The 21,566-nt window shown below is 48.7% G+C and overlaps 3 protein-coding genes across 3 annotated transcripts; all 3 read right to left on the minus strand.

Moving 5' to 3' along the window:
- Positions 1 to 6,707: 6,707 nt before the first annotated feature.
- LOC115535273 (mucin-5AC-like) lies at positions 6,708 to 10,174 on the minus strand. The gene has a single exon (XM_030346327.1). The coding sequence runs from the start codon at positions 10,081 to 10,083 to the stop codon at positions 7,396 to 7,398; it is 2,688 nt and encodes an 895-aa protein (XP_030202187.1). The 5' UTR covers positions 10,084 to 10,174; the 3' UTR covers positions 6,708 to 7,395.
- Positions 10,175 to 10,574: 400 nt separating this feature from the next.
- On the minus strand, positions 10,575 to 15,798 carry LOC115536016 (mucin-5AC-like; the record flags this gene model as incomplete). The annotated part of the gene is made up of 7 exons (XM_030347673.1): positions 10,575 to 10,685; positions 11,581 to 11,831; positions 11,875 to 12,079; positions 13,075 to 13,262; positions 13,575 to 13,682; positions 13,768 to 13,930; positions 14,872 to 15,798. Coding segments are annotated over 7 exons (1,953 nt in total), but the record flags the coding sequence as incomplete, so codon positions are not given.
- Positions 15,799 to 16,120: 322 nt separating this feature from the next.
- On the minus strand, positions 16,121 to 21,284 carry LOC115536017 (mucin-5AC-like). The gene is made up of 4 exons (XM_030347674.1): positions 21,241 to 21,284; positions 17,931 to 19,267; positions 16,494 to 16,632; positions 16,121 to 16,247 (listed from the first exon to the last, which is right to left on the minus strand). The coding sequence occupies exons 1-4, from the start codon at positions 21,282 to 21,284 to the stop codon at positions 16,121 to 16,123; spliced, it is 1,647 nt and encodes a 548-aa protein (XP_030203534.1).
- Between the last annotated feature and the right edge of the window lie 282 nt (positions 21,285 to 21,566).

Below are 21,566 nucleotides of genomic sequence, written 5' to 3' on the forward strand. Positions count from 1 at the left end.
AAATTAGTACAAGTACACTCACTGTTTGAAGATTGTCTTGTTTGCAGACTAGCTCGCTCCATGCTCTTGATAATTTCTAATCCATCGCCAAAATAATGCATTGTTATCGGAAATAATCCATTTGCAAACACCGTCGGTTGCACTATTTTCGCATATTCATGTGCACACCCAAATGGCACGACAATTACTTGTATCATGAAATTAACAACTGTAAGGCAGCGTGGAGCCCAGCTGCTGCACCCGTGTGCTTTACTTTTCTTATCTTATTATATTATAATAATTATATATAGATAGATAGATAGATAGATAGATAGATAGATAGATAGATAGATAGATAGATAGATAGATAGATAGATAGATAGATATATATATACATAAAAAATATAATAATATATAATGTGCAATATATATACATATCTTACACTGCATTACTACAGGTTCATTTCATGGCAGCAGACACTCTCCATGTCAGTGGACATAGGGACACAAACCCCACACAAGCACCACCGATTGTTTCCTGTGCGCTCAGATACATCTCTCTCTCCTTCATCTATTTCTCCTCCATAGTCAGGCTCTGTTGGGGGCACTAAAACTCCGACTTCTCTTACTGGCTCAAAAGCATAGGCAATTGGATGCCTGCCCTCATTGGTGGGTCTATCCCATTCGTCCATATCCATTTTGTTGAGGCAGTAAGCTACCTGTGAGGCTATGAGCCGCTATGTAAACAACATAGAATGTTAATACCAACCATTCTCGTGACGTCATCGTATTCTGAAAACAGAGATGGCGGCGCACAGGCTGAAAACATTGTAATTAATGCAACGTGTTTGTGCTTCATTCTGAATAACGGGACATATTTCCGACTTTATTTGTATTTATGGTATATTTAAATATTTAACTAGTGCTATAGACATGTTTTATTTGATTGCTTCCTTTCCACTTTAAGTCTATTTGTGTCTGGGATGATGCAGTTATTCTAGATGGACCTTCCAACAATTGTGTAAAATCCAAAAAATCTGTAATCTGCTTAAGGGGTTTCCTATTAGTTTTATCTAACCAGTTACAATTTAGATCGCCATGTAGCATTAACTCGGTTTTAAAATCACATGCTTTAAGAAGATTTTTAAATGTGATATAAAAATCATTATTAGAGGAAGGTGGATGATACACAACAATGAGCACAAAAGACATTTCAGATGAAAGCACTATATTCAGTCCAATACACTCCAAATCATGGTCAAAAGGCCAGCATATTTGATGACAGTTGATGTGGTCTTTGATATAAATCATGACCCCACCCCCTCTTCCCTTAGATCTGTCTCGTCTAAAGATATTATAGCCTGGGACATGCAATTCAGAAGAGGGAGAGTTGGTATGCAACCACGATTCAGACAGGCCAGAAAAATCGAAGTTGGTATAACTAAGAAGATGCTGCATTTGTTCAGCCTTCGGTGTGAGACTACGGATGTTAATCTGCCCTCAAAAGATACTGCTGGGTTTATGTTGTGAATCCCAGATCATTCGAGAGTGAGTGACAGTTTTGAAAAAGTTCATTTTGTGATGCTTTTTCTTCATGTCCTCGCTGCTGGCACCTTGGTAAGTCGGGCCTGGGCATGGGTGCACATCACCAGATAGCAACAAGTATAGTGTAATGATGATGAGACTGTCACTTTGGCATTTGCCCCGGACTGCATAACTTTGCTTGTGTTGATCCCGAACGGTGGCGGTGTTTACCAACGCTTGCAATAGAATATGATCTCCGTATCCAAATGGCTTTACAACTGCTGTTTCATGGTGCACTTCATGGGAGAGTAGCTTTCTGTTTAAAAGTGGTCCCGAATCTACAAAGTTTAAAATAACACCAAAAATTAAAAGCGCAAGGAGAGCACCTGACACCCCTGTGCTGCTGGCTGCCGCCATCTCCGTAGCAGGTCATTGCGACTGAAGCCTGGCCCTGGTGGATGCTGCTGGAGCCTGGGCCTTGTGGATGGTGGCTGCTAGCTTCTGCTGGAGCCTGGGCCTTGTGGATGGTGGCTGCTAGCTGGAGCCAGGAGGATGGTGGCTGCTAGCTGCTGCTGGAGCCTGGGCCTTGTGGATGGTGGCTGCTAGCTGCTGCTGGAGCCTGGGCCTTGTGGATGGTGGCTGCTAGCTTCTGCTGGAGCCTGGGCCTTGTGGATGGTGGCTGCTAGCTTCTGCTGGAGCCTGGGCCTTGTGGATGGTGGCTGCTAGCTGGAGCCAGGTGGATGGTGGCTGCTAGCTGCTGCTGGAGCCTGGGCCTTGTGGATGGTGGCTGCTAGCTGGAGCCAGGTGGATGGTGGCTGCTAGCTGCTGCTGGAGCCTGGGCCTTGTGGAAGCCTGGGCCTTAAGAAACTGAGATAAGAACAAATTGCACATTATACATTGCAGTGTGCTTAGCTATTTAGCAGTGTTATCATACTATATGACCACACGTAGCAGCGTTATTGCACGTAGGAAGTGGGGGTAGGGTGGTTAGGGAATATTGCACATTGAAATTTTTCAGATGTACTCTGTTTTTACAAACAGAGTGGCAGGGAAGAAGCTGTGGAGAAATCTTGTACGTGTGATGACACTGTCCGCTCTACTGTGTCTGAGGCTGTACTTGCATTGTATGTGTTTTAGTAGAGGGTGAGCTGGGTGGAGTCTCTGATGATTCTCTCTGCCCTTTTCCAGCAGCGCTGACTGTAAATAGAGTCCATGGAGGGAAGTTTGGTCCCATAATCCTTTCTTCAGTCTTTATGACCCTTTGGAGTGACCTCCTCTCTACCTGTGTCGTATTCCCGTACCAGACAGTTATACCTGAAGTGAGAATGCTCTCTAATAGTCCACTGTAGGTCAGGGTGAGAGGACGCTGGTTTAGCCCGATTTCCTGAGCAGTCTGATAAAATACAGCCGCTGCTGGGCTTTTTTCACTGGGGCAGCAGTGTTAAGAGACCAGCTCAGGTCAGACATCACCTGCGGTCCCAGGAATCGGTTGCTGTCCACCCTCTCCACCTCTGGCCCTTGGATGGTAAGGGGCTGTAGGGGGGCAGGACGCCTCCTGAAGTCTGCTTTTACCTCTCTTGTTTTGGCTACGTTGAGGATGAGGTTATTCTCCTCTCAATAGACAAGAATTTCCTCTATCACCCTCCTGTAGCCTGACTCGTCATCCCCCTTGATGAGGCCCAGGATGGTGGCATGATCAGCGTATTTGATGACAATGGTGTTATCTTGTGTGGAGGCACAATCATGCGTGTACAGGGTGAAGAGTTTGGGACGGAGGCAGCCTGTGGTGAACCTGTGCTGACTATGAGCTCAGCAGAGACCCGCCTCCCCACTCTCACCACCTGTGGTCTGTCAATCAGGAAGTCTAGGATCCAGTTACAGGTGGGAGTCGGGACACCGAGGTCCGTCAGTTCACCAATCAGCTTGCCCGGGCGGATGGTGTTGAAGGCCACCCGGCTATAGTCCAGGAAAATCATTCTGACGTATGTTCTTCGGTTGTCCAGGTGTTGCAAAGTGTGATGTAGGGCTATGGCCACCGCATCATCCACTGATCGGTTTCAGGCACAGTCTTAGATTGGTTCAGGTCCTACCTACAAAATAGGAACTACTTTGTTTCATTGGCGACTTTGTATCAGAATCAACCAACGTGACATGTGGAGTCCCATAATGTTTGATCTTAGGACCCTCTTTATTCAATATCTATATGCTCCCACTAGGGCAAATCATGCAAAATAACAATATTCATCATCATTGCTATTCTGATGACACGCAAATCTGTGTATCGCTATCACCAAATTACTATCGCCCCATAAATCTGCTCTGCAAGTGCATTGGGCAAGTGAAAGACTGGATGTGCCGAAATTTCCTTCACCTAAATTAGGATAAAACAGAGATAAATGGTGCTAAAACGGAAAGGCTTAAAGTAACCCAACACCTTCACTCTCTGACCCTGAAAACCTCAATCAAAGCCAGAAATCTAGGGGTTATCATGGATTCAGATTTACATTTCGACAGTCACATCAAATCAGTTACAAAATCTGCATATTATCACCTTAAAAATGTAACACTACTTAGAGGGCTCAGGTCCACCGAAGACTTACAAAAACTTGTACATTCCGTTATCATTAGTAAGCTTGATTACTGCAATGGTCTCCCTACAGGTCACCCCAAGAAAACCTCCAAGGAAACTTAAGGCTTGTTCAGAATTCTGCTTCTAGAGGACTAACAAAGACCAAAAACTTTGAACATATTACACCAATTCTTAAATCGTTACATTGGCTCCCTTTAGGTCAGCTAATCATGATGCTAATAAATCCCTACATGGTTTAGGCCCAAAATATTTAACAGATATGCTTCCACTGTGGCAGTTGCTGCCTTCTAGAACACTAAGATCTTCCGAGACCAATCTGTTAATTATCTCCAGAGTAAACACGAAACATGGAAAAACAGGATTTAGTTACTATGCAACAAATAGCTGGAATAAACTCCCAGAGGATTTAAGACTTCCCCCAACTCTGACCACCTTTAAAAACCTGAAAACTTTTATGTTTGCTTTAGTTTTCTGCTAAATCTTAAATACATTGCACTTTCTAAAATGCTTTTTCAACTTTGCCTTTATTTTATTACTAAAATGCCTTTTTAACTTTGACTTTATTTTCATAGTTGAGGTCGGGTTGGAGTCCCGACGTGGGTACCAGATTGACTGTTGATCTGATTTTAAATAAATTGCATTTTCCAAAATGCTGATCTATTTTACTCATTTTCTGAATATGTATTCTTTTACTTATCTATTATTTTATTTTATTGTATGACAATGTTTATATGTGAAGCACTTTGAGGACCCTATCTTGCATCCGGCGCAAAAGACCTAATCACTGGTCCATGTGTCATTGCTAGTTTGCATCTGGCGCAGAGCGTTCTTTTCCCTCCTGCGCCACGCGTCGGTAAATTAGGGAATGATCTTGCGCCCCCAAGGGGCGGCTCGGCGAAAGGAGGAGGCGTGTTTTGGCGCAAACGTTCACTGGTGCTATTTTGACGTTTCGGAAACCACTTGCGCCACAAACCAGGAAATACCTGGTTCAAAGTCAGTGGCGCGTTGCTCAGATGCTGTTTTAAGGGCGCATGCATAATGTTGCTTGTGCGCATACACTTTGCTTCTCTCATCTACCTAGCTACACATTCTTGGTAAATTATTTGGGAAGTAACAGCTGATACAGCGGTAATAAGTTATACTTTTAAATCAGTGCATCTGCAAACACCGTACAGCAAACACATATTTTCTTGAAATAGACATCGTATACATGCCCATAACTTTTAGGATTGATGAGTATTTGATCGTGAGAAAATATATTGTTTTAATGCGAGGGAGTGTTAAAAATAATGAATGAATGCGGGTTTGTGTATGTGTAACACACAGAAGTGCGTCCATCTGTTTAAACACACGCAAACTAAACACGTAATGCATAATACAGTCCATGGCAATGTATATTAACACATGCAAATTAGGAACACAAGTCGATAACGATAATGCATACAATACTGATGAGCAACGATGTTTATAATGTATCGCGTATATCATTAAATAGAACCACATTAAATAGGACTCAGTATTTGAAGTTCTGGAAGAAAACCTTATTCCATGTGTGAATTAGGCCATATTATTTGGCCATAAACTGAGCCATTTGAAGTTTGAAATTCATGTGCAGACGCTCTGTCCAAATATCAACTCGTCAGATTCAAATGCGCTCATGGCTCTTAAAGGGGATGGGAGCTTGCATTTTTCGCGACGGTAAACTAGCAACATCGCCATAGAACCGCCCACAAAGCTACTTGCGCTTGGCGCTTCTCACTTGCGTTTCAGACCGTTAAAATAGGGCCCTGAGTCTGCTTTGTGTATGAAAATTGCTATATAAATAAAATTTCCTGGCCTTGCCTTGCCTTTATTCCAGTTGGATTAGAGCTACCACTATACGATAATGTTAATAAATTAAATAAGTATTAAATACTTGCAAAGCATCATAAAGTTCACTAAATTAAAAGCTTGGTTGTAAGAACAATGATTGTTAAGGCAATACAACTGTATTGATTCTGAACTGAAGAGGAGCCAGACATCGAAGATACTGGCATGTTGGCCAATGGCATCACGACTACTGGCGTTCAGAGCCCTGCTGGTCATTAATTGTTCAAGATACTTCTACTCCTCCATTCTAATTCTGTGCGAGTATGATGATGTGTGTGCATTGAGTTGTGTATGAATGTTGGTTTCAAGTAGCTAGATATGTTTGAGTTTAAACCAGAACTCTGCGGATTTCAATCTCAAGGAACATAATCTGGGATGGGATGAACCTGGGAAGACATGAACATGACAGGCTTCAAATGCCATCATCCATCACGATCTGATGTAGGGATTGATGAACTTAAAACAAGCCCTCATTGCTAAATCAGTGCTTTAGCGGCTGAAGCAAAGTTGGTTAATTTGCACAACGACACCATGGAAAGGCTCTGCGAGAGTAGTGGAAGCGCTCAGTATCGCAATCCAACCTTTGTCTTAACTTTTTGATATGAATAACGATTTTCTTGTATTAGTATATTCATCTATTTATTAGAATTTATTAGAAACAGAAACTCTACTATATATACAGTACATATATATATACACATTCCATAACAATGTTAATGGAAGTAATCAATCATAATCACCTGCTTGGTTTAATTTTCTGTGGATTTCTGCTGTCAGTCGTCGCAGAGCGTGTCAAATATTTAAGCAGCGCCACGGCGATGCCCCGCGGCTCAGCTACGCTACCGCTAGACCCCGCGGCTCAGCTACGCTACCGCTAGACCCTGTGGCTCAGCTACGCTACCGCTAGACCCTGTGGCTCAGCTATGCTGCTGCTAGACCTTTTGGCTCGGCTATGCTGCTGCTAGACCCTGTGGCTCAGCTATGCTGCTGCTAGACCTTTTGGCTCAGCTATGCTGCTGCTAGACCCTGTGGCTCAGCTATGCTGCTGCTAGACCTTTTGGCTCGGCTATGCTAACGCTAGACCCTCTTGGTCAGCAGGTTTTTAGAAAGTTGGTTGTGTGGAAGGATTTTGTAGGTTTTAAAAGGTCACTCTATGCACTGATTGTTCTTAGCCTCATCTTCAACTTTGGATCCAAGCGCCTGCTGACAGTCTCATAATGAAATACTGGCTGAAAAGAGATTTTAGATGTTTTTACTGCACGCATTTATAATTTTAATGGTGCAAAATATGCCTGCAATCAAAAGAACCATAAATAATGTGATAACACAAATATAATAGACGGTAACAGATGAATAATATATGAATAGAAATTATACAATAATGTTAATGAATGACAGAAGTAATAAATACTTGCAACGCATGACAAAGTTCACTAAATTAAAAGCCTGGTTGTGAGACCAAGGATTGTTAAGACAAGAAAACTGTATTGATTATGAACTGAAGAGGAGCCAGACATTGAAGATACTGGCATATTGGCCAGTGGCATCACGGCTACTGGCATCATGCCTGATGGAGTCAAGACTACTGGCATCATGCCTGCTGGAGTCAAGACTACTGGCATCAAGACTACTGGCATCAAGACAACTGGCTGTAATGCAACTACATTGGAACTGCCATCTGCTGTTGTTGCTGTCGTTGTGGGGCCAGCTGTGGTTGTAGACAGACCAGTTGTGGTAGTTGTTGGTCCAGCTGTAGTAGGTGTTGGTTGAGCATTGGTAGTTGTTGGTCCAGCTGTGGTTGTGGACTGGTCAGATGTTATTGGGCCAGCAATGGTTGTAGTTGGAACAGCTGTTATTTTAGTTGTGCCAAATGTGGTTATTGTTGGTCCAGCTGTGGTAGCAGTTGGGACAGCCGTTGTTTTAGTTGGGCCAGTTGTGGTAGTTGTTTGGCCAGCTACGGTAGCTATCTGCCCAGCTATGGTTGTTGTTGGTCCAGCTGTGGTAGTTGTTGGTCCAGTTGTGATTTTTGTTGGACCAGCTGTGTTGGTTGCGGGGCTCGATGTTATGGTCGTTTGGCCAAATATTATTGTTGGTCCAGCTGTGTTAGTTGTTGGACCAGCTGTGGTCTTTGTTGGAACAGATTTTGTTGTCTTGCCAGATGTGGTTGGTCCAGCTATTGTGGTTGGTTGGCTAGCTATGGTAGTTGTTGGTCCAGCTGTGGTTGTTGTTGGTCCAGAGGTGGTAGTTGTTGGTTCAGCTGTTGGTCCAGCTGTGTTAGTTATTGGTAGAGCTGTAATGGTTGTTTGGCCAGCTGTGTTTTTTGTTGGTCCAGCTGTGGTTGTTGTCTTAACAGCTGTGTTGGGAGATGGTCCAGCTGTGTTTTTTGTTGGTCCAGCTGTGGTTGTTGTCTTAACAGCTGTGGTGGGAGACGGTCCAGCTGTGGTTGTTGATGTGCTAAATGGGGAAGTTGTTGGGCCAACTGTTGTTGTTTTTGGGCTATATGTGGTAGTTTTTGGTCCAGCTGTGGTAGCTGTTGATCCATTTTTGGTAGTTGTTGGTACAGCTGTGGTAGTTGTTGGTCCAGCTGTGGTTGTTGTGGGGCTTGATGTTGTGGTAGTTGGGCCAGCTTTGGTAGTTGGTAGTCCAGCTGTGGTGGTAGTTGGTCCAGCTGTGGTCATTTTTGTTCCATGTTTGGTTGTTGTTGGGATTGTTGTGGTTATTGGTCCAGCCGTTAATGTTGTTGGTCCAGCTTTAGAAGTGGTTGGTCCAGCTGTGGTAGTTCTTGATCCAGCTGTGTTTTTTGTTGGTCCAGCTGTGGTTGTTGTGGGGCTTAATGTTGGGGTAGATGGACCAGCTCTGGTAGTTGTTTGTTCAGCTTTGGTGGTTGTTGGGATTGATTTGGTAGTTGTTGGTCCAGGTTTGGTAGTGGTTGTTCCAGCGGTGTTAGTTGTTGACGAAGCGGTAGTTCTTGTTTGGGCAGCTGTGGTAGTTTTTGGTCCAGTGGTGGTAGATGTTGGGACAGCTGTGGTAGTTGTTAGTCCAGCAGTGGTTGTTGTTGGGCGAGCTGTGTTAGTTGGTAGTCCAGCTGTGGTGGTAGTTGGGATTGATGTGGTAGTTGTTGGGGCAGTTTTTGTAGTTGTTGGGGCAGCTGTGGTAGTTGTGGGCCCAGCGGAGGTAGTTGTTGGGGCAGAAATGGCTGTTGTAGGGCTTAATGTTGCGGTAGTTTGCCCAGCTGTGGTAGTCGTTTGGGCAGCTTTGGTTGTTGTTGGGGCAGCTGTGGTAGTTGTTGGTCCAGCTGTGGTATTTGTTTGGCCAGGTAGGGTAGCTATCTGCCCAGCTATGGTTGTTGTTGGTCCAGCTGTGGTAGTTGTTGGTCCAGTTGTGATTTTTGTTGGACCAGCTGTGTTGGTTGCGGGGCTCGATGTTGTGGTCATTTGGCCAAATATTATTGTTGGTCCAGCTGTGTTAGTTGTTGGACCAGCTGTGGTCTTTGTTGGAACAGATTTTGTTGTCTTGCCAGATGTGGTTGGTCCAGTTATTGTGGTTGGTTGGCTAGCTATGGTAGTTGTTGGTCCAGCTGTGGTTGTTGTTGGTCCAGAGGTGGTAGTTGTTTGTTCAGCTTTGGTGGTTGTTGGGATTGATTTGGTAGTTGTTGGTCCAGGTGTGGTAGTGGTTGTTCCAGCGGTGTTAGTTGTTGACGCAGCGGTAGTTGTTGTTTGGGCAGCTGTGGTAGTTGGTAGTCCAGCTGTAGTGGGAGTTGGGATTGATGTGGTAGTTGTTGGGGCAGTTGTTGTAGTTGTTGGGGCAGCTGTGGTAGATGTGGGCCCAGCGGAGGTAGTTGATGGGGCAGGAATGTCTGTTGTAGGGCTTAATGTTGCGGTAGTTTGGCCGGCTGTGGTAGTCGTTGGGGCAGCTGTGGTCTTTGTTGGAACAGGTTTTGTTGTCTTGCCAGATGTAGTTTGTCCAGCTATGGTGGTTGTTGGGCTAAGTATGGTAGTTGTTGGTCCAGCTTTGGTGGTTGTTGGTACAGCTGTTGGTCCAGCTGTGTTAGTTATTGGTAGAGCTGTAATGGTTGTTTGGCCAGCTGTGTTTTTTATTGGTCCAGCTGTGGTTGTTGTCATAACAGCTGTGGTGGGAGACGGTCCAGCTGTGGTTCTTGATGTGCTAAATGGGGAAGTTGTTGGGCCAACTGTGGTAGTTGTTTGTCCAGCTGTGGTAGTTGTTGGGGCAGCTGTGGTAGTAGTTTGGGCAGCTGTGGTTGTCGTTGGTGCAGCTGTGGTTGTTGTTGATCCAGCTGTGGTAGTTTTTAGTCCAGCTGTGGTAGTTGTTTGGCCAGCTACGGTAGCTATCTGCCCAGCTATGGTTGTTGTTGGTCCAGCTGTGGTAAATGTTGGTCCAGCTGTGGTAGTTGTTGGGGCAGCTGTGGTAGTTGTTGGGACAGCCGTTGTTTTAGTTGGGCCAGCTGTGGTAGTTGTTTGGCCAGCTACGGTAGCTATCTGCCCAGCTATGGTTGTTGTTGGTCCAGCTGAGGCAGTTGTTGGTCCTGTTGTGGTTTTTGATGGACCAGCTTTGTTGGTTGTGGGGCTCGATATTGTGGTCGTTTGGCCAAAGGTTATTGTTGGTCCAGCTGTGTTAGTTGTTGGACCAGCTGTGGTCTTTGTTGGAACAAATGTTGTTGTCTTGCCAGATGTAGTTGGTCCAGCTGTGGTAGTTGTTGGTCCAACTGTGGAAGGTGTTGGTCCAGCGTTGGAAGTTGTTGGGGTAGCTGTGGTAGTTGTTGGGGCAGCTGTGGTAGTTGTTGAGGCAGCTGTGGTTGTTGTTGATCCAGCCGTGGTCGTTGTTGGTCCAGCTGTGGTAGTTGTTGGGGCTGCTGTGGTAGTTGTTAGGGCAGCTATGGTAGTTGTTGGTCCAGCTGTGGTAGTTTTTGGGGCTGCTGTGGTAGTTGTTGGGGCAGCTGTGGTAGTTGTTGATCCAGCTGTGGTAGTTGTTGGTCCAGCTGTGGTAGTTGTTGGGGCAGCTGTGGTTGTTGTTGATCCAGCTGTGGTAGTTTTTAGTCCAGCTGTGGTAGTTGTTTGGCCAGCTACGGTAGCTATCTGCCCAGCAATGGTTGTTGTTGGTCCAGCTGTGGTAAATGTTGGTCCAGCTGTGGTAGTTGTTGGGGCAGCTGTGGTAGTTGTTGGGACAGCCGTTGTTTTAGTTGGGCCAGTTGTGTTCGTTGTTTGGCCAGCTACGGTAGCTATCTGCCCAGCCATGGTTGTTGTTGGTCCAGCTGTGGCAGTTGTTGGTCCTGTTGTGTTTTTTTTTGGACCAGCTTTGTTGGTTGTGGGGCTCGATATTGTGGTCGTTTGGCCAAAGGTTATTGTTGGTCCAGCTGTGTTAGTTGTTGGACCAGCTGTGGTCTTTGTTGGAACAAATTTTGTTGTCTTGCCAGATGTAGTTGGTCCAGCTGTGGTAGTTTTTGGTCCAACTGTGGAAGGTGTTGGTCCAGCGTTGGAAGTTGTTGGGGCAGCTGTGGTAGTTGTCTGTACTCCATCTGGCTGTTCTCCTACTGGGTGTACTGTTTTTGGCTGTACTCCAGGTTCAGTAACTAGTCTTGTTGCTGTGGTATTTTGGCCAGCCGTGGTTGTAGTTGGGCTGGATGTGGTTGTAGTTGGGGTAGATGTGGTAGTTGTTGGGCTAGCTGTGGTTGTAGTTGGGCTAGATGTGGTTGTAGTTGGGGTAGATGTGGTAGTTGTTGGGCTAGATGTGGTTGTAGTTGGCCTTGATGTGGTAGTTGTTGAGCCAGCTGTGGTGATAGTTTGGCCGGCACTGGTAGTTGTTGCAGCAAATGTGTTGGTTGTTGGGTTGGCTTTGGGTGTTGTTGGGCCAGCTGTTGTAGTTGTTGGTCCAGCTGTGGTAGTTGTTGGTCCAGCTTTGGTACTTGTTGGTCCAGCTGTGGTAGTTGTTGGTCCAGCTGTGGAAGTTGTTGGTCCAGTGGTGGTTGTTGCTAGGGCAGCTGTGGTAGTTGTTGGGGCAGCTGTGTTTGTTGTGGGGCTTGATGTTGCGGTAGTTGGGCCAGATGTTGTAGTTGTTCGTCCAGCTGTGGTTGTTGTTGGTCCCGTTGTAGTGGTAGTTGGGCTGGCTGTAGTAGTTGTAGGTCCAGCTGTGGTTTTCGTTGCTCCAGCTGTTGTTGTTGTTGTTGGTCCAGCTGTAGTGGTAGTTGGGCTAGCTGTGGTAGTTGTTGATCCAGCGGAGGTAGTTGTTAGGGCAGCTGTGGTAGTTGTTGGGGCAGCTGTGGTAGTTGTTGGGGAAGCTGTGGCAGTTTTTGGTGCAGCTGTGGTAGTTGTTAGTCCGACGATGGTAGTTGTGGGGGAAGCTGTGGTTGTTGTTGGTACAGCAGTAGTGGATGTTGGTCCAGCGTTGGTAGTTGTTGGTTCAGCTGTGGTTGTTGTTGGTACAGCAGTAGTGGTTGTTGGTTCAGCGGTGGTTGTTGTTGGGGCAGTTGTGGTAGTTGTTGGTCCAGCTGTGGTTGTTGTCGGTCCAGCAGTAGTGATTGTTGGGGTAGCTGTGGTAGTAGTTGGGCCAGCTGTGGTAGTCGTTGGTGCAGCTGTGGTTGTTGTTGATCCAGCTGTGGTATTTGTTCGGGCAGCAGTGGTAGTTGTTGGGGCGGCCGTGGTTGTTGTTGATCCAGCCGTGGTAGTTGTTGATCCAGCTGTGGTAGTTGTTGGGGCTGCTGTGGTAGTTGTTGGGGCAGCTGTGGTAGTTGTTGGTCCAGCTGTGGTTGTAGTAAGGGCAGCTGTGGTAGTTGTTGGGGCAGCTGTGGTAGTTGTTAGTCCAGCGGAGGTAGTTGTTGGTCCAGCTGTGGTTGTTGTCGGTCCAGCATTAGTGGTTGTTGGTCCGGCGGTGGTAGTTGTTGAGGCAGTTGTGGTTGTTGCTGGTCCAGCTGTGGTAATTGTTGGGGCAGCTGTGGTTGTTGTTGGGGCAGCTGTGGTAGTCGTTTGGGCAGCTGTGGTTGTTGTTGATCCAGCTGTGGTAGTTGTTGGTCCAGCTGTGGTAGTTGTTGGGGCAGCTGTGGTAGTTGTTGGGGTAGCTGTGGTAGTTGTTGGGGCAGCTGTGGTAGATGTTGTTCCAGCTTTGGTTGTTGTTGGTCCAGCGGTGGTTGTTGTGGGGCTTAATGTTGTGGTAGTTTGGCCAGCTGTGGTAGTTGTTTGTCCAGCTTTGGTTGTTGTTGGGGCAGGTGTGGTAGTCGTTGGGGCAGCTGTGATTGTTGTTGATCCAGCTGTGGTAGTTGTTGATCCAGCTTTGGTAGTTGTTGGGGTAGCTGTGGTAGTTGTTGTGGCAGCTGTGGTAGTTGTTGTTCCAGCTTCGGTTGTTGTTGGTCCAGCGGTGGTTGTTGTGGGGCTTAATGTTGTGGTAGTTTGGCCAGCTGTGGTAGTTGTTTGTCCAGCTTTGGTTGTTGTTGGGGCAGGTGTGGTAGTCGTTGGGGAAGCTGTGGTTGTTGTTGATTCAGCTGTGGTAGTTGTTGGGGTAGCTGTGGTAGTTGTTGGGGCAGCTGTGGTAGTTGTTGTTCCAGCTTCCGTTTTTGTTGGTCCAGCGGTGGTTGTTGTGGGGCTTAATGTTGTGGTAGTTTGGCCAGCTGTGGTTGTTGATAGTACAGCAGTAGTGGTTGTTGGTCCGGCGGTTGTAGTTGTTGGGTCAGCTGTGGTAGTCGTTTGGGCAGCGGTGGTTTTTGTTGTTCCAGCTGTGGTAGTTGTTGGTCCAGCTGTGGTAGTTGTTGGTCCAGCTGTGGTAGTTGTTGGTCCAGCTGTGGTAGTTGTTGGTCCAGCTGTGGAAGTTGTTGGTCCAGTGGTGGTTGTTGCTAGGGTAGCTGTGGTAGTTGTTGGGGCAGCTGTGTTTGTTGTGGGGCTTGATGTTGCGGTAGTTGGGCCAGATGTTGTAGTTGTTCGTCCAGCTGTGGTTGTTGTTGGTCCTGTTGTAGTGGTAGTTGGGCTGGCTGTAGAAGTTGTAGGTCCAGCTGTGGTTTTCGTTGCTCCAGCTGTTGTTGTTGTTGGTCCAGCTGTAGTGGTAGTTGGGCTAGCTGTGGTAGTTGTTGATCCAGCGGAGGTAGTTGTTAGGGCAGCTGTGGTAGTTGTTGGGGCAGATGTGGTAGTTTTTGGTGCAGCTGTGGTAGTCGTTAGTCCGACGGTGGTAGTTGTGGGGGAAGCTGTGGTTGTTGTTGGTACAGCAGTAGTGGATGTTGGTCCAGTGTTGGTAGTTGTTGGTTCAGCTGTGGTTGTTGTTGGTACAGCAGTAGTGGTTGTTGGTTCAGCGGTGGTTGTTGTTGGGGCAGTTGTGGTAGTTGTTGGTCCAGCTGTGGTTGTTGTCGGTCCAGCAGTAGTGATTGTTGGGGTAGTTGTGGTAGTAGTTGGGCCAGCTGTGGTAGTCGTTGGTGCAGCTGTGGTTGTTGTTGATCCAGCTGTGGTAGTTGTTGGGGCAGCTGTGGTAGTTGTTGGGGCGGCTGTGGTTGTTGTTGATCCAGCCGTGGTAGTTGTTGGTCCAGCTGTGGTAGTTGTTGGGGCTGCTGTGGTAGTTGTTGGGGCAGCTGTGGTGGTTGTTGGTCCAGCTGTTGTTGTAGTAAGGGCAGCTGTGGTAGTCGTTGGGGCAGCTGTGGTAGTTGTTGGTCCAGCGGAGGTAGTTGTTGGTCCAGCTGTGGTTGTTGTCGGTCCAGCATTAGTGGTTGTTGGTCCGGCGGTGGTATTTGTTGAGGCAGTTGTGGTTGTTGCTGGTCCAGCTGTGGTAATTGTTGGGGCAGCTGTGGTTGTTGTTGGGGCAGCTGTGGTAGTCGTTTGGGCAGCTGTGGTTGTTGTTGATCCAGCTGTGGTAGTTGTTGGTCCAGCTGTGGTAGTTGTTGGGGCAGCTGTGGTAGTTGTTGGGGTAGCGGTGGTAGTTGTTGGGGCAGCTGTGGTAGTTGTTGTTCCAGCTTCGGTTGTTGTTGGTCCAGCGGTGGTTGTTGTGGGGCTTAATGTTGTGGTAGTTTGGCCAGCTGTGGTAGTTGTTTGTCCAGCTTTGGTTGTTGTTGGGGCAGGTGTGGTAGTCGTTGGGGCAGCTGTGGTTGTTGTTGATCCAGCTGTGGTAGTTGTTGGGGTAGCTTTGGTAGTTGTTGGGGCAGCTGTGGTAGTTGTTGTTCCAGCTTCGGTTGTTGTTGGTCCAGCGGTGGTTGTTGTGGGGCTTAATGTTGTGGTAGTTTGGCCAGCTGTGGTAGTTGTTTGTCCAGCTTTGGTTGTTGTTGGGGCAGGTGTGGTAGTCGTTGGGGCAGCTGTGGTTGTTGTTGATCCAGCTGTGGTAGTTGTTGATCCAGCTGTGATAGTTGTTGGGGTAGCTGTGGTAGTTGTTGGGGCAGCTGTGGTTGTAGTTGGGGCAGCTGCGGTAGTCGTTGGGGCAGCTGTGGTTGTTGTTGATCCAGCTGTGGTAGTTGTTGGTCCAGCTGTGGTAGTTGTTGGTCCAGCGGTGGTTGTTGTGGGGCTTAATGTTGTGGTAGTTTGGCCAGCTGTGGTTGTTGTTTGTACAGCAGTAGTGGTTGTTGGTCCGGCGGTTGTAGTTGTAGGGGCAGTTGTGGTAGTTGTTGCTCCAGCTGTGGTAGTTGTTGGGTCAGCTGTGGTAGTCGTTTGGGCAGCGTTAGTTGTTGTTGTTCCAGCTGTGGTTGTTGTTGTTCCAGCTGTGGTAGTTGTTGGGGCAGCTGTGGTTGTTGTCGGTCCAGCAGTAGTGGTTGTTGGTCCGGCGGTGGTAGTTGTTGGGGCAGTTGTGGTAGTTGTTGGGGCAGCTGTGGTAGTCGTTGGGGCAGCTGTGGTTGTTGTTGGGGCAGCTGTGGTTGTTGTTGATCCTGCTGTGGTAGTTGTTGGGGCAGCTCTGGTAGTTGTTGGGGCAGCTGTGGTAGTTGTTGGGGCAGCTGTGGTTGTTGTTGGGGCAGCTGTGGTAGTCGTTGGGGTAGCTGTGGTTATTGTTGATCCACCTGTGGTAGTTGTTGGTCCAGCTGTGGTAGTTTTTGGGGCTGCTTTGGTAGTTGTTGGGGCAGCTGTGGTAGTTGTTGGTCCAGCGGTGGTTGTAGTAAGGGCAGCTGTGGTAGTCGTTGGGGCAGCTGTGGTAGTTGTTGGTCCAGCGGAGGTAGTTGTTGGTCCAGCTGTGGTTGTTGTCGGTCCAGCATTAGTGGTTGTTGGTCCAGCTGTGGCAGTTGTTGGTCCTGTTGTGGTTTTTGTTGATCCAGCTGTGGCTTTGTTGGTTGTGGGGCTCGATATTGTGGTCGTTTGGCCAAAGGTTATTGTTGGTCCAGCTGTGTTAGTTGTTGGACCAGCTGTGGAAGGTGTTGGTCCAGCTGTGGTAGTTGTTGGGGCAGCTGTGGTAGTCGTTGATCCAGCTGTGGTAGTTATTGGTCCAGCTGTGGTAGTTGTTGGGGCAGCTGTGGTAGTCGTTGGGGCAGCTGTGGTTGTTGTTGATCCAGCTGTGGTAGATGTTGGTCCAGCTGTGGTAGTTGTTGGGGCAGCTGTGGTAGTTGTTGGAACAAATTTTGTTGTCTTGCCAGATGTAGTTGGTCCAGCTGTGGTAGTTGTTGGTCCAACTGTGGAAGGTGTTGGTCCAGCGTTGGAAGTTGTTGGGGCAGCTGTGGTAGTTGTCTGTACTCCGGCTGGCTGTCCTCCTACTGGGTTTACTGTTTTTGGCTGCACTCCAGGTTCAGTAACTAGTGTTGTTGCTGTGGTTTTAGTTGGGGCAGCTGTGGTGGTCGTTGGGGCAGCTGTGGTTGTTGTTGATCCTGCTATGGTAGTTGTTGTTCCAGCTGTGGTAGTTGTTGGGGCAGCTGTGGTAGTCGTAAGGGTAGCTGTGGTAGTTGTTGGTCCAGCTGTGGTAGTTGTTGGTCCAGCTGTGGTAGTTGTTGGGGCAGCTGTGGTAGTTTTTCGGGCTGCTATGGTAGTTGTTGGTCCAGCTGTGGTTGTTGTCGGTCCAGCAGTAGTGGTTGTTATGCTAGCTGTGGTAGTTGTTGGTCCAGCAGTGGTTGTTGTGGGGCTTAATGTTGTGGTGGTTGGGCCAGCTGTGGTAGTTGTTGGGGCAGGTGTGGTAGTCGTTGGGGCAGCTGTGGTAGTTGTTGATCCAGCAGTGGTAGTTGTTGGTCCAGCTGTGGTAGTTGTTGGTCCAGCTGTGGTTGTAGTTGGGGCAGCTGCGGTAGTCGTTGGGGCAGCTGTGGTTGTTGTTGATCCAGCTGTGGTAGTTGTTGGTCCAGCTGTGGTAGTCGTTGGGGCAGCTGTGGTTGTTGTTGATCCAGCTGTGGTAGTTGTTGGTCCAGCTGTGGTAGTTGTTGGTCCAACTGTGGTTGTAGTTGGGGCAGCTGTGGTAGTCGTTAGGGAAGCTGTGGAAGTTGTTGGTCCAGCGGAGGTAGTTGTTGGTCCAGCGGAGGTAGTTGTTGGTCCAGCTGTAGTGGTCGTTGGGGTAGCTGTGGTAGTAGTTGGGCCAGCTGTGGTAGTCGTTGGTGCAGCTGTGGTTGTTGTTGATCCAGCTGTGGTATTTGTTCGGGCAGCAGTGGTAGTTGTTGGGGCGGCCGTGGTTGTTGTTGATCCAGCCGTGGTAGTTGTTGGTCCAGCTGTGGTAGTTGTTGGGGCTGCTGTGGTAGTTGTTGGGGCAGCTGTGGTAGTTGTTGGTCCAGCTGTGGTTGTAGTAAGGGCAGCTGTGGTAGTTGTTGGGGCAGCTGTGGTAGTTGTTAGTCCAGCGGAGGTAGTTGTTGGTCCAGCTGTGGTTGTTGTCGGTCCAGCATTAGTGGTTGTTGGTCCGGCGGTGGTAGTTGTTGAGGCAGTTGTGGTTGTTGCTGGTCCAGCTGTGGTAATTGTTTGGGCAGCTGTGGTTGTTGTTGGGGCAGCTGTGGTAGTCGTTTGGGCAGCTGTGGTTGTTGTTGATCCAGCTGTGGTAGTTGTTGGTCCAGCTGTGGTAGTTGTTGGGGCAGCTGTGGTAGTTGTTGGGGTAGCTGTGGTAGTTGTTGGGGCAGCTGTGGTAGATGTTGTTCCAGCTTCGGTTGTTGTTGGTCCAGCGGTGGTTGTTGTGGGGCTTAATGTTGTGGTAGTTTGGCCAGCTGTGGTAGTTGTTTGTCCAGCTTTGGTTGTTGTTGGGGCAGGTGTGGTAGTCGTTGGGGCAGCTGTGGTTGTTGTTGATCCAGCTGTGGTAGTTGTTGATCCAGCTTTGGTTGTTGTTGGGGTAGCTGTGGTAGTTGTTGTGGCAGCTGTGGTAGTTGTTGTTCCAGCTTCGGTTGTTGTTGGTCCAGCGGTGGTTGTTGTGGGGCTTAATGTTGTGGTAGTTTGGCCAGCTGTGGTAGTTGTTTGTCCAGCTTTGGTTGTTGTTGGGGCAGGTGTGGTAGTCGTTGGGGAAGCTGTGGTTGTTGTTGATTCAGCTGTGGTAGTTGTTGGGGTAGCTGTGGTAGTTGTTGGGGCAGCTGTGGTAGTTGTTGTTCCAGCTTCCGTTGTTGTTGGTCCAGCGGTGGTTGTTGTGGGGCTTAATGTTGTGGTAGTTTGGCCAGCTGTGGTTGTTGTTGGTACAGCAGTAGTGGTTGTTGGTCCGGCGGTTGTAGTTGTTGGGTCAGCTGTGGTAGTCGTTTGGGCAGCGGTGGTTGTTGTTGTTCCAGCTGTGGTAGTTGTTGGTCCAGCTGTGGTAGTTGTTGGTCCAGCTGTGGTAGTTGTTGGTCCAGCTGTGGAAGTTGTTGGTCCAGTGGTGGTTGTTGCTAGGGTAGCTGTGGTAGTTGTTGGGGCAGCTGTGTTTGTTGTGGGGCTTGATGTTGCGGTAGTTGGGCCAGATGTTGTAGTTGTTCGTCCAGCTGTGGTTGTTGTTGGTCCCGTTGTAGTGGTAGTTGGGCTGGCTGTAGTAGTTGTAGGTCCAGCTGTGGTTTTCGTTGCTCCAGCTGTTGTTGTTGTTGGTCCAGCTGTAGTGGTAGTTGGGCTAGCTGTGGTAGTTGTTGATCCAGCGGAGGTAGTTGTTAGGGCAGCTGTGGTAGTTGTTGGGGCAGCTGTGGTAGTTGTTGGGGCAGCTGTGGTAGTTTTTGGTGCAGCTGTGGTAGTCGTTAGTCCGACGGTGGTAGTTGTGGGGGAAGCTGTGGTTGTTGTTGGTACAGCAGTAGTGGATGTTGGTCCAGCGTTGGTAGTTGTTGGTTCAGCTGTGGTTGTTGTTGGTACAGCAGTAGTGGTTGTTGGTTCAGCGGTGGTTGTTGTTGGGGCAGTTGTGGTAGTTGTTGGTCCAGCTGTGGTTGTTGTCGGTCCAGCAGTAGTGATTGTTGGGGTAGTTGTGGTAGTAGTTGGGCCAGCTGTGGTAGTCGTTGGTGCAGCTGTGGTTGTTGTTGATCCAGCTGTGGTAGTTGTTGGGGCAGCTGTGGTAGTTGTTGGGGCGGCTGTGGTTGTTGTTGATCCATCCGTGGTAGTTGTTGGTCCAGCTGTGGTGGTTGTTGGGGCTGCTGTGGTAGTTGTTGGGGCAGCTGTGGTGGTTGTTGGTCCAGCTGTTGTTGTAGTAAGGGCAGCTGTGGTAGTCGTTGGGGCAGCTGTGGTAGTTGTTGGTCCAGCGGAGGTAGTTGTTGGTCCAGCTGTGGTTGTTCTCGGTCCAGCATTAGTGGTTGTTGGTCCGGCGGTGGTATTTGTTGAGGCAGTTGTGGTTGTTGCTGGTCCAGCTGTGGTAATTGTTGGGGCAGCTGTGGTTGTTGTTGGGGCAGCTGTGGTAGTCGTTTGGGCAGCTGTGGTTGTTGTTGATCCAGCTGTGGTAGTTGTTGGTCCAGCTGTGGTAGTTGTTGGGGCAGCTGTGGTAGTTGTTGGGGTAGCTGTGGTAGTTGTTGGGGCAGCTGTGGTAGTTGTTGTTCCAGCTTCGGTTGTTGTTGGTCCAGCGGTGGTTGTTGTGGGGCTTAATGTTGTGGTAGTTTGGCCAGCTGTGGTAGTTGTTTGTCCAGCTTTGGTTGTTGTTGGGGCAGGTGTGGTAGTCGTTGGGGCAGCTGTGGTTGTTGTTGATCCCGTTGTAGTGGTAGTTGGGCTGGCTGTAGTAGTTGTAGGTCCAGCTGTGGTTTTCGTTGCTCCAGCTGTTGTTGTTGTTGGTCCAGCTGTAGTGGTAGTTGGGCTAGCTGTGGTAGTTGTTGATCCAGCGGAGGTAGTTGTTAGGGCAGCTGTGGTAGTTGTTGGGGCAGCTGTGGTAGTTGTTGGGGCAGCTGTGGTAGTTTTTGGTGCAGCTGTGGTAGTTGTTAGTCCGACGGTGGTAGTTGTGGGGGAAGCTGTGGTTGTTGTTGGTACAGCAGTAGTGGATGTTGGTCCAGCGTTGGTAGTTGTTGGTTCAGCTGTGGTTGTTGTTGGTACAGCAGTAGTGGTTGTTGGTTCAGCGGTGGTTGTTGTTGGGGCAGTTGTGGTAGTTGTTGGTCCAGCTGTGGTTGTTGTCGGTCCAGCAGTAGTGATTGTTGGGGTAGTTGTGGTAGTAGTTGGGCCAGCTGTGGTAGTCGTTGGTGCAGCTGTGGTTGTTGTTGATCCAGCTGTGGTAGTTGTTGGGGCAGCTGTGGTAGTTGTTGGGGCGGCTGTGGTTGTTGTTGATCCAGCCGTGGTAGTTGTTGGTCCAGCTGTGGTGGTTGTTGGGGCTGCTGTGGTAGTTGTTGGGGCAGCTGTGGTGGTTGTTGGTCCAGCTGTTGTTGTAGTAAGGGCAGCTGTGGGTAGTCGTTGGGGCAGCTGTGGTAGTTGTTGGTCCAGCGGAGGTAGTTGTTGGTCAGCTTGGTTGTTTGTCTGGTCCAGCATTAAGTGGTTGTTTTGGTCCGGCGGTGGTATTGTTGAGGCAGTTGTGGTGTTGCTGTCCAGCTGTTGGTAATTGTCAGCTGTGGTTGTTGTCAGTCCAGCAGTAGTGGTTGTTGGTCCGGCGGTGGTAGTTGTTGGGGCAGTTGTTGTTGTTGCTGTTCCAGCTGTGGTAGTTGTTGGGGCAGCTGTGGTAGTCGTTGTGGCAGCAGTGGTTGTTGTTGTGGCAGCTGTGGTTGTTGTTGGTGCAGCTGTGGTAGTCGTTGGGGTAGCTGTGGTTGTTGTTGATCCAGCTGTGGTAGTTGTTGCTCCAGCTGTGGTAGTTGTTGGTCCAGCTGCGGTAGTTGTTGGGGCAGCTGTGGGAGTTGTTGGGGCAGTTGTGGTAGTTGTTGGTCCAGCTGTGGTAGTTGTTGGCCCAGCTGTGGTAGTTGTTGGTCCAGCGGTGGTAGTTGTTGGGGTAGCTGTGGTAGTAGTTGGGCTAGCTGTGGTAGTCGTTGGTGCAGCTGTGGTACTTGTTGGGGCAGCTGTGGTAGTTGTTGGTCCAACAGACGCAGTTGATGGTCCAGCTTTGGTTGTTGTCGGTCCAGCATTGGTGGTTGTTTGTCCGGCGGTGGTAGTTGTTGGTCCAGCAGTGGTGGTTGTTGGTCCGGCGGTGGTAGTTGTTGGGGCAATTGTGGTTGTTGTTGATCCTGCTGTGGTAGTTATTGGTCCAGCTGTGGTAGTTGTTGGGGCAGCTGTAGTAGTTGTTGGGGCAGCTGTGGTTGTTGTTGGGGCAGCTGTGGTAGTTGTTGGGGTAGCTGCGGTGGTTAGTTCGGCGGTGGTAGTTGTTGGTCCAGCTGTGGTAGTTGTTGGGGCAGCTGTGGTAGTTGTTG

The sequence above is a fragment of the Gadus morhua genome, chromosome 22, assembly GCF_902167405.1.
Source record: "Gadus morhua chromosome 22, gadMor3.0, whole genome shotgun sequence".
In the NCBI taxonomy this organism is placed as follows: Eukaryota; Metazoa; Chordata; class Actinopteri; order Gadiformes; family Gadidae; genus Gadus; species Gadus morhua.

Excerpts from the sequence above, each read along its gene's own strand:
- LOC115535273 (XM_030346327.1), bottom strand. The coding sequence starts at position 10,083 with ATGACAACAACCACAGCTGGACCAATAAAAAACACAGCTGGCCAAACA.
- LOC115536017 (XM_030347674.1), bottom strand. The coding sequence starts at position 21,284 with ATGCTGGACCGACAACAACCAAAGCTGGACCATCAACTGCGTCT. Across the intron at positions 19,268-21,240 it reads CTGGACCATCAACTGCGTCT|TGCACCAACGACTACCACAG; the intron begins GTTGGACCAACA and ends AACAACCACAGC. Across the intron at positions 16,248-16,493 it reads AGCTGGACCAACTACATCTG|CTGGACCAACAATAACCTTT; the intron begins GCAAGACAACAA and ends CAACTAACACAG.